The 12018-nt window shown below is 46.9% G+C and overlaps 1 protein-coding gene across 1 annotated transcript in view; it reads right to left on the bottom strand.

The window, feature by feature from the left end:
* Window positions 1-12018, bottom strand: part of ENTPD2 (ectonucleoside triphosphate diphosphohydrolase 2) — a 190900-nt gene that overhangs the window by 13039 nt on the left and 165843 nt on the right. Inside the window, exon 6 of the mRNA XM_078642048.1 lies at window positions 9899-10171. Coding sequence (XP_078498174.1) covers window positions 9899-10171 — 273 coding nt within the window. The remainder of the gene's footprint in view (window positions 1-9898; window positions 10172-12018) is intronic.

Here is a 12018-nt window from a genome sequence, read left to right as displayed (position 1 = left end):
GAAGTCGGCCCATCGCTTCCAGATTTTATAATGTTTACCGAGGGCAGCCTCGGGCCAGAAGTATAGGCTTCGCCATCCCCATACAAAAATCTAGTCCCCTCTTCCACGCTACAAGTGACGGGGCCATCCGGTCCTTCCATGTCCTCGCAATGTCCCGTTTGGCAACCGTGAGTCCTAGTAACAATAAATGTCTCTTATAGAGGTTGCCCCCCACTCCATCTAACACATGCAATAGTCCCAGTCGTGGTGTACGCGGGAGCACCCAGCCAAGCACCTTGTTGTAGTTAATTCTGGATAGATGACAAGGTGTAGCCAAGTGGTATTATCATGTAGAGGTTTATTTGTAGTCCATAGTTGTTCCACAGAAGATCTTAAGAAGGTAACTTAGATGGTAAAGGGAATCCCACCAGGAGCTGCATGACCGCTGCTCAGCCCACTCTCTCCAACTGTCATTCTCCCTCACGAGCAAGCACTCTCACATTCCAATCACACTGTCATCAGGCATTCTGACATTCCACACACACAACTCATTCATCCTTGCTGAGCAGCTGTCAGAGGGGATGTACTAAGATAAATTAGATTACTACATATCCTCTTCCCTTAGAGTGAACAAACAGTAAAGATTGCAATAATGCACCAATACAAAGATAAATGATGAACAAGATACATAGTGCATTGTACATCTTTTCGTCTAGTGCAATGTGTGCAGCGTTATCTAGAAAGTATTACAGAGTCCAGAAACCTGATTCTCACCGGTTATTCCTGAACAACTTTGCATCTTGACGCTTGGGTAATGTCGTTAATCTACATTTTCGCCAAAATGTTGTAGTTAATTCTGGATAGATGACAAGGTGTAGCCAAGTGGTATTATCATGTAGAGGTTTATTTGTAGTCCATAGTTGTTCCACAGAAGATCTTAAGACGGTAACTTAGATGGTAAAGGGAATCCCACCAGGAGCTGCATGACCGCTGCTCAGCCCACTCTCTCCAACTGTCATTCTCCCTCACGAGCAAGCACTCTCACATTCCAATCACACTGTCATCAGGCATTCTGACATTCCACACACACAACTCATTCATGCTTGCTGAGCAGCTGTCAGAGGGGATGTACTAAGATAAATTAGATTACTACACACCTCATCCAATCCATTCTATACTCCACTCCAGAACCTGTCTAAACATCTACAACTCCACACCGTAAGGAAGAAAGTGCCCTCCTCACATCCACACCTAGTACATTCTGGGGACGCAATGAGAGCCGCCCACCACAGCCGCCACCGAGTAAAATATACCCTATGCAGGTATTTGAACTGGATTAACTTAAGGCGGACCGAAATGGCCGCGCCCCTGGGACCTGCCAGTGCCTCATTCCAATCCTCCTCCTCCAAAGCCCCAACGTCTACCTCCCAGATCGCTTAATTTCTGCAGATCCGAGGAACAGCGTATGACTAGGGATTGGTATATGCGTGATTTTTTTTATTCTCGATGTCCCCCATGAAAACCCGGGCCTCCAGTGGGCTAAATTCAGGAAGAGAGGTCAACCCTTCTAGGTAAGGGGCCAGAGCATGTCGAAATTGTAGATAGCGGAAGAATTGAGTGCGGGGCATATCATATTCCGTTCTCAGATACTGAAACGACTTGAGCGTCATCCCCGTCATGACATCTCCCAATTTAGGAATTCCAATGTCATCCAACCCCGCAAATCCTGGAAGGGCTGCCAGGTCGGGCAAACTACCATTACGCCAAAGCGGAGTTTCTTCCGTCCGAGTCTGCCACCATCCCATCGCCCGCAGCGCTCGCCTCCAAACCTCAAAGACCACCTGCGTCCCCGGCGGTAGGGCCTTGCGCCGACTTGCCGCGTACAGCAGTGTGTGCAGCGTGTGGGGCTCCATCAGGAACCGCTCCAGTGCATAGGCCGGGTCCCCCCTGTCCCCATACCACCACTCATATAAGACTAAGAGATGCGACGCTTGGTAGTAGGAGAGGACATCAGAAGTCGCCAAACGCCCACAGTACGTTGACCGAAAGCACGTGCGCAGCGCTACCCGAACCGAACCACCTACCCAAAGGAATTGCCCCAGAACTGAGTCCACTTGTTTAAACCAGGAAGGCGAGATAGAATATGGATGATTTTGCAGCTGGTAAAGCAGGCGGGGCAGGGCCACCATTTTAAATATGGCCGATCTACCATAAATGGACAGTGGCATGCGGGCCCATGTTCTGATATCCGCCCGGGTTCGTTCCCAGACCGGCACCACATTTCGTTCCCATGAGGCAGCGGGGATCTCGGACAAGAACACCCCTAAATATTTAATGCCCCAACTGCACTCTGGAGCGCCGATGCCCAGTCTCCAACTGCCGGGCCACTCCCCAACACCCAAAGTGTAGATTTGCGTGGGTTCATATATAGGCCCGAAGTCTCGACAAAGATTTGGAGGATGCGAAGGAGACGGGGCCCGACCTGTCAAGTTCCGTTAAAAAGAACAGGACGTCATCTGCATATAGCGCAATACGATCCGACAGGCCTCGCTCCCACTCGAAACCCCTCATCTGTGCATCCACACAGACCCATGCAGCTAATGGCTCCATGGCCATGGCAAAGAGGTAGGGCGAGAGGGGGCAGCCCTGCCTGGTGCCCCTCCCGATGGCAAAGCACGAGGACGACGCCCCGCTACCCTAACAGAAGCAGTCAAGTCTGTATATAGCAACCTCACATAAGACATGAATACGGGCCCCAGATTCAGCCGCGGCAGGAGCGAGAACAGGTATGTCCATCTGAGCTAATCAAACGCCCTGTCCATATCGGCCAGGAAGTGCCGCATGCACCCCGGTGGATCGAATCGCCGATACAGCGACGTGGGCCTGCCTGATATTGTGCCTTGTCGCCCGTTGGGGCATAAAGCCCGCCTGATCAGGGTGTATCAGTTCAGTGATATACGGCAATAATCTATTGGCCAACGCTTTGGCCAGGACTTAGGCCTTAACATTTAAGAGGGAGATTGGGCGGTACGAGGCACTGCTCAGGGGGCCGACCGGGTTTGTGAAACACTACCACTTCAGCATGTCTCCAGTCTGGGGGCAGGCAGCCATGCTCCCTAGCCTCTTCTACCACTGCCCTATAATGGGCCCCCAGTTGTAAATGAAATTTCTTGAAGAATTCGCTAGGGAAGCCATTAGGGCAGGGGCCTTCCCAGTGTTCAGCTCCCTCAGGGCGACTCCCAACTTGTCCTCCGTTAGCGGACAATCAAGGCGGTCCCGGGCTTCGTCCGAAACCGCTTGCGGCGGCAGATCAGCTATAAATTTGTCAACTAGGTCTGCAGAGATGCTTTCATGTGGGGAATATAAATCAGCATAGTAGGCCACAAATCCTTCAGCAAGCAATCTGGGATCCGCGATCATGACACCGGCATCGTCTATAATCCTCGGGGGGGAGGGGGGAGGAGGGGTTCTGAGCTTGAAACTGGCCCTGACAGTCTATGGAGCATTGTCCCCGATTTATCCCCCCATTGATATATCCTGCTACGAGTCGTCAGCCACAGCTGCCGCGCCTCATCTAATAGTAACGAGGCATAGGACTGCTGTGCCAATAGCAACTGCCCCACTGTCTGGTCCTCCCCCTCAAGGCTACTGCAATGCTCCAAATCTCTAATCTCCACCTCGGCCTGGTCCAGGGCCTCCCTACGCCTTCTCCGAGCCGCCACGCACCAAGCAATATCTATGCCCCGCAGTGTGGGCTTCATAGCCTCCCACAGCGTTGCTGTATCCGACACTGTCCCAACAGTCTTTTTTTAGTTTAAGAATGTTTTAAAATATATTAAGGACATTTAGAGGAGGGCGGCAGGTGGCGCGTAGTGGGGCTACGCGAAGTGGAGGTGGTGCGTGTAGATTCCCCCCCACTTTGTGGTGCTTCGTGTAGCCCCACTACGCCCACTACGCCCAGGGTTAATATTCGCCCTTTCTGCCTTCAAATATAAGATATCATCTGCGAAAATTTTAATTCCGGGGCTTTGCTATTTCTCCACATCTTCTCCAGTCATCAGCAGGAGCGCCTGTATTCTCGGAGATCCTTTGTGAACTAGTTGGCTTTCTTGTTGTGTCTTCTCGTCATGTTCTGGAGGAGGAGGGGGGAGAGTGTTGGCGCAGTTGGCGATCCATTGGTGGAGGTTGCTTGCCGCGGTGTTGGCATCTGCCTTAGTTGCGGGTGGAGTGCAGGTGAGGGGTGTAGTGTTCTTTGGGGACTTTGTTCCAGCTTCTGCGTGGGAGGTGGCGCATGTGCTTGTGTATGGTGGGTTTCGTAAAGGAGAAAAGGATGAAGTGGTGGTCTGTCCAGAGCAGTTTCATGGTGTGGTCTACGCGAATGTTGTTTCCTCTGGTGAAGTTGGGGTCTAGTGTGCGTCCTGCTGTGTGGGTGGAGACAAGTTGCTTCAGTCCTATGTTGGTGAGGTTCTCCCGGAGGGCGGTGGTGTCGGGATTTCTGTGGTTGTCCAGGTGGAAGTTCAGGTCTCCCAGTAGTATGTAGTCTGAAGTGGCGAGGACGTGGGGCGCGATGTGGTCGGCGATGACATTGGTGAATGGAGTGGGGGGTGCAGGAGGTCGTAAGTCAAAACTTTATTGTGAAAAGGAAGTAAAATAATGTTTCGAGCCATTTACAAAATGGCAACCATTGTGTTTATTCTTTTTTCTCCACGTATTGAAGAGTAATTGTAACATATCAGGTCAGTGTTGTATCGAACAGCCAAGCCACAGTAAAGAAGCTCATGGCAAGCACACATGCCAACCACTTTGAAAAGACGGAATGGTTCACCGAGTGCTTTGCATTCCAGTTTCGATGTGACACCTGTTGAAACTGGCCAGAGCCTCTATTCGGTCAAGACCCATTAAAAACAGAAAGTGAAACAGAAATAAAATGAGACCTTTTCAGAAGCTACTGACATTTTCTGAAGTGTTATTTTCTCATCACTAGTCTGTCACTGAAATGACAGCATCAGGTGGCTGTGAGAGATCTGTTTTCAGATCACTGCAGATGACATGAGACCTTCCTGGAGTTGTCTGGTAGTGGAGGAGCAGCAATAAATCAGTTGGTTCCTAATGGCCATCATCTTCCATTACAAGACAATATGAACACACTGTAGGTATATCTGGAAATGAAAATCCAGACCATAAAAGCAGAAAATGGTAGCACAAAAAGAGTACCATGCTCTTGTGTTGATTTTATTATCAACAGACAACTTTACCCTAGCATTTTTTTTTTTGCTTCTCAAGAACACTATTCACCCTTCTAACAATGCCATGTCTTCAAGGAGCTGTGAATTTCTGATATTTATCCTTTTGTGATAGCTGTGTTGCCTTACGGACAATCACCAAAAAACAACATTTGCACAATGTACATTCAGGCTTTGGTAGCATGTGTCTTGATAGTGTGTGTGCGAAGTTGAATTGAAAGCAATGTCGTTTCAGAGAAACTAATCCTGCACAGTCAAGCAAGCAAATGTGTGTCAAAAGTAGTTGTGTAAGAAAAGGGTGGTGCTGTGTCTCTAACGTTGAGATGAGCACAATAACAATGTGTTTAATAATTCAATATATATTACAAACGAGTAATGCCTGCCGCCCATGCTGTTCTTATAGCTTTGGATGGCCTGGAATAGTCTGAGCTGCAACTCCTTTAGGAATACGATTGTGTATACAAAGACATATTTCTTGAAACCAAAAATAATTATCTTGTAAAAACACACAAGTCGTACACTCAGCGTGGTTGAAATGTAAGCAAAATTAAGTGTGCTTTATGAAATTGCTATTGGTGCAAATGACTATGTTCACCACTTGGAGGCGCCAAAGACTAATTCTAAAATGGAAACAAATGCTGACTCGCGCCCTGGACATCTTGCCAGATTTAATATACTCGCTGGTAAATGAAACTCGCTGCAACGTTTAGTTTCAATTTCAATAATTAATAAGGAGATTCATACCTTCCTGTTGATATTTCCAAATTTTGTAAGAAAAAGGATTTCGTTGAAAACAAAAAAACAAGCAGGACCTGAGACTGACGCACAGCAGGAAGGCAGTTAATGTCACCCGGGCGTTCCTTCATCCTCCTTTTACCACACACGAAAAGAGAGCCCCTCTGGTCACTCACAACAGCCGGCAAAGCACCTTACCTGTCCCATAATGCTCTCCGGCGCGTTGCAATGGGGTATGAAAGGCTAATCAGATGAACCTATAATTGGTGCTTTAATAGTCAGGTACTCTCTGGTACCGATTGAGTACCAGCACTTATTTAATTTGAAATTTGAACTTTGCGGTGCGGCACTACATTTAATGGGAGATTACCGGCACGTCTCAGGAGCAAACAGGTACCCTAAATAGCGAGTACCCACACATATATTCTATTAAAGCACTAGGCTTCGGTCAACAATACAAGTGCCAAGATAACTTTGGTGATCAATGCCTCCTGCAAAGAACATGTACCATGCATATCAAAGAGCAGTATGTTATGTCCATAGTTCAGGGGGTACTGCTTTGTTTTCACTTCCCAAATGAAAGGACACTTGAATACATATGGCCTGGCAGATCGGGCTGGACTGTTCACATTGGGCGCAGGATCAAGATTTGAATATGGCTGGGTCCAAACTGGAATGGCATGGTGAGCAAAAAACGATGGATTTAAGCCCAGATCTCTGAACTGGGGTGAATGTATGACATTGTTCCTCATTCTGTTCATCAATTGTTCTTTTTGTATTTGTCACCCCGAGTGGGACAGGTATGGTCAGACATGAGTCCCGTGATCTCCCTGCCACTAGAATCAAGCTATCCTGGCTGATGAGGGCTGAAAGCCCGAAACCGGTCCTAGGATGCCTGTTTCCCGTCCAGGGAGGACCCTGTTCGCATTGGGTGCAGGATCAAGACTGATTTGCATATGGCTGTGTCCAAACTGGAATGGCATGGTGAGCAAAGAAACAATGGATTTAGGCCCCGATCTCTGTACTGGGGTGAATGTATGACATTTTTCTGCATTCAGTTGTTCTTTTTGCTATATTATGATTGAGCAGCTAGCTGGCTGACATGGATATGAAGGAGCCTTTGTGGGTTTCCTTGAGTCTAGATTCTCCTGAAGAGTCCCTTTCTCTTCTGAGCCCTGCTTAACACATGTGTACAGGAGGAGCCCTGTATTCATGACCTCAATGTTTGAGACAAAAAATAATCATGGATTTCTGAACAATGAGAGTAAAAGCATTAAGGTAACATGTCGTTCCGGCTTATGTTTCACACGCTTTACATAAACTTGTATTCCTTATGAGTGTTTGCTTTTTCCTGAATTAAACCTCAAATAAACATGTTTATCAATTGTTTTAATTAAATAACGTTATAAGCTGTAACTGGTCAGTGAAATGCTAAACGTACTAAAAATTTGTATGTTTTGCTATTTCTAGCCACACCCCTGACTCCGCCCACTGATTCAATCTTCGGTTATTCCCGCCCCCTGATTCTCCACCCACAGTTCCCCTACTTTTTTTCTCCCACTTCGACCACTGAGTGTATCGGTATCCAACAATAAGGGAATGTTATGCCATGGCTGGTCCCAGCAGAAAGCAGTGCAGCGTAATCAACAATAAGCATATATTATGGCACATCGTGTCACAAGAGAGAAAGTGCAGCAGTATTTAAAATTACGGAAATGTTATGCCATGGTACTTCCCAGCAGAGGGCAGTGCAGCAGCACCGAACAATACAGGTATATCATGGCACAGCGTGTCACAGGAAAGTGCAGTGTATCAGTATCCAACAATAAGGGAATGTTATGCCATGGTACTTTCCAGCAGAGGGCTGTGCAGCAGCACCGAACAATACAGGTATATCATGGCACAGCGTGTCACAGGAAAGTGCAGTGTATCAGTATCCAACAATAAGGGAATGTTATGCCATGGTACTTTCCAGCAGAGGGCTGTGCAGCAGCACCGAACAATACAGGTATATCATGGCACAGCGTGTCACAGGAAAGTGCAGTGTATCAGTATCCAACAATAAGGGAATGTTATGCCATGGTACTTTCCAGCAGAGGGCTGTGCAGCAGCACCGAACAATACAGGTATATCATGGCACAGCGTGTCACAGGAAAGTGCAGTGTACCAGTATCCAACAATAAGGGAATGTTATGCCATGGTACTTTCCAGCAGAGGGCTGTGCAGCAGCACCGAACAATACAGGTATATCATGGCACAGCGTGTCACAGGAAAGTGCAGTGTACCAGTATCCAACAATAAGGGAATGTTATGCCATGGTACTTTCCAGCAGAGGGCAGTGCAGCAGCACCGAACAATACAGGTATATCATGGCACAGCGTGTCACAGGAAAGTGCAGTGTACCAGTATCCAACAATAAGGGAATGTTATGCCATGGTACTTTCCAGCAGAGGGCTGTGCGGCAGCATCCAACAATAAGAGAATGGTATGAGATGGCTGGTCCCGGGAGAGTGGAATCCAGCACCATCCAATAATGAGGTTATGTTATGGCACAGCGTGTCCCAGGAAAGTGCAGTGTATCAGCATTAAACAATAAGGGAATGCAATGCCACGGCTGGTGCCAGCAGATTTCTATGCAGAGTCGTCTAACAACCAGGCGTCCATCTTAGTCAATAATGTTAGGGGTGTATGGGTCTGGGAGTTACCAACAACCAATATGCTGAACCCAACAATGGACAGGGGGCAAGCTGGGGTAATGGGGGGGGGGGTAATGAAACGTGGTAATGCCATTATTTTGTAGTTATTTGGAAAACTAAAGACAATCATGGTATTATGAATATATAAATATAGTAATAAGACTCAACGCAAGTTCACCCAGAACTCAAACTGACTTCTATTCGTTTGCAAAGTGCAGTATACCGTGGCACAATGGTACCAGGAGTTAGGTTTAAAGTGCACAGTTGCTGTAGGACAGCGTGCGAATAAAGCCTGAACTGAGTGTGCTGCTGAGGTAGCAAGTGCTGAGTTGTCTTCGGACTGGAAGTCTTTCTGTGTGAATGATGGTGTCAGGAGTGGTGAATAAAGTGCACTCTTGCTGCAGGCGTTCTGTCCATTAAGTTCTGTAGGATGCTAGGTTATCCAGTGGAAGACACGCATAAGGAGAAGACTGCAATCTATGTGGTCATCATAGAAGCATAAATCACACATCAGTCATTTAGTTAGGTCTAAGACATTAGCAAACAAATATTAAATAAAGTAGCATTCATTGCCTTCCTTGTGAATGCAAGTCCACGAAACCAGACATGAGGGACCGCCCTAGCGGCCACAGAGCCCTGTCCTCTGATGCACAGATGCTCTGCAGCTCTTCACCCCTCATTTTTGGAAAGGAGCTGATCAGCTTCCAGAAAGGATAAGCAAAGTTGAACGTTCTGTGTAGAGAAATGGGTTTAAAGGGGCTAGACATGAATTTGGCAAGCATACATCCCTGCTGGGAGAATCAATTCACCACTCCCTCCCCAGATGACAGCCTGCCCTGCCAGTTTGATCCCAGATGCTAATCATCAGACATTAAACCACCACTGGGTTCACCAGGAGATGTAAAAAAGAAGTGGGCATCAAGCAAGGTTATGCTTCTTTGAGAACATCCTACAGTGATCATTTTGAAAGATAATTTCAAAGACCACCTAATACATTTAATTGCATCTCTACCTTGTCAGCTCCTGGGCTGCCTAAATTACTGAACCGATAAGCCAAAGTGAGATGTTAGCGACTTTAAGGCTAGTCGCAGGACTCATTTATTTAATATTGTTTATTCCTAAGTGCCCCCTTGGGTAGGAAATGGCGGTAGTGAGTTGTTGGTTAACATCAAGTGCTGTCTTCCTTTGGGTCATCCCCAATTTAAACACCGTAAAAATAAACAACAAAAAAACAAATCTACTTACAATAAAATTTCCAGTTACAGCAGGCTGAAAAACCCCGTCGAAGGAGCAAGTGCTAAATTTGCAGTCGCCAAACTTGAAGAGGCTGTCGACGTAAGTGCGGCATTCGTCGGGCATCCCAGTCCCAGTCATTGAGATGGCGTTTTCCGGGTTATATGGGTTGGGTTTCTCGTCAGCAGTGCATGGCGAATCATAAATATGCTTTCCCAGGGAAAGTGTTTTGGAATATCCTTTTGGCCAACAAGGGTTCGATGTTGACGAAGGATAGCCTTGTGCCTGTTAGTAAAAAAAAAGGTAGTGTTAGAGTTGTGTCTATCGTGGCTGGTTACTCTCCATTTGCAAGTCTCATGTATGGCAGATCATTCCCCATACATTTCCCAGTACCTTATAGGAGACCTTTTCACTGGCAGCAGTAATAACTCTACATAATACAGTGGGACCAGGTGCAAATCATCTGTTAAGAGACCCCATAAAAATAAGACTGCGGTGCAACTGCACCTCCATTGAGCCATAGGGAGGGGAGGGGGGTTAGTAAAAATTCAGGCACAAAATAAAGCAACATTTCAGAATGAGGGAGAAACTGCTTGACAATTGATCATCTTGTTCTGGCAGAAAGCGACAGAGACCGTAAGTTGACATGGTTTCCTGGTCTCGGCTGTTCCCGCTGCTGGGTGACATTATTTCGAGACACTGCGTGGAGTGCCATCTGTAGACTGCAAAAAGAGCTCTCGGGTAATTCGGTCACAGCAGAGGCAATGACGTGAGGCTCCTGGTCCTAGCCCAGAGAGGTGGCAAGGAGGAGGATAAGCAGGCATTAATATTTAGGGAGGGTGTTCTATATGGCCTATGCAGCTAACCTTAGTATCCTTCGGCTAGCAAACATATGTTTACAATAGGCAAACAAGGAGTTGGCAGTGTTAGAAGCAAGTTTCTCTTCTCAAGTGTTCCTTTAAATGTCTTACTAACTGCAACCAGACCATGCACACACACACACACACACACCAAGTCTTGTCTTTTGTTTGAGCCCAATACACAACCTATTTTTGTCTCCCATTCGCATCTGACTTTTAGTCTTGAAAAGGCATCTTTAATGTTGGGCCTTTTAAGAAGGAAATGAAGTGAACACTGTAAAAAAAAGAAAGAAATACCTATACCCAAATAAGGTGGTGCATGTGTGCACCTTCCCTCCAACTACAGCGGTGGAGATAATGTCACATTGTTAAAAGTTCAGGGGCAGAATCATTAGAAGTTAAAGTAGGAAGTAAAAGGGCACCACTTAAGTCAAGCACATTCTCTGGCGACCCTTATATGAAAACGTCCATCCGGCACTCGACTGCTGGCAATTCGCGAGTAAGGATGACATTGAGCCTTGGGCACTGTTTCAAGTTCAGCAATTCATTCCCTCTGTTCTCAAGTCACTTCAATGTTGCACCACAAAGACTACACACAGAATGCCCAACTTGGACTGTAGGTAAGAATTCCATTGGCGCCACATGCCTGGAGGTATCCCCATGAGGTGTGGGCAAGGGACACTGCTCCAAGGCTTTTTCAAGCAATGATAATGTACCACGAGAAGATAGGTTTAACAAAGCAACAGCCTCATACAGAGTTTGGTGGACATGATACTTTGCCAAAACATAAGTAAATCCATATTTGTAAAGTGCGAACATATCACCCCTTAAGGTTTCAAGGCGCTGAGGGCCCTCAGGGAGATTAAGTAAACTATTGCCCAGAGTCACATGATGCTGAGCTGAGCTGCCGCCGGGGATCGAACCATGAGTCCTACGCTCCGGAGTCAGCCGCTCTGGTCGCTGCGCTACACCTCTCCATGACAGATACGCGGATATGATGTCCGCTGTATTTGTGCACAGGCTATAATGCTCTTGTAATATGGCTTATGGGACAGCTGCCACATTTGTGACCAAGTATCCTGCCTGTCAAACTCTACACAAAGGCATCCGTCTTTCACGGTCGATAAGTTGCTTGAGGGCCCTGGACAAGGAACTATGTCGTGAATGGATACTCGTTACATGCAGCCCTACAAACCTTTCACTGTGGCACCCTAAAGTAAGGCCCGAGAGGTACGACCTGCTTTGCACAGCATTTATCACGAAGGAACTGAG

Source organism: Lissotriton helveticus, chromosome 5_1 (assembly GCF_964261635.1).
Source record: "Lissotriton helveticus chromosome 5_1, aLisHel1.1, whole genome shotgun sequence".
NCBI classification, from domain to species: domain Eukaryota; kingdom Metazoa; phylum Chordata; class Amphibia; order Caudata; family Salamandridae; genus Lissotriton; species Lissotriton helveticus.
This window is presented reverse-complemented; position numbering and strand designations above follow the sequence as displayed.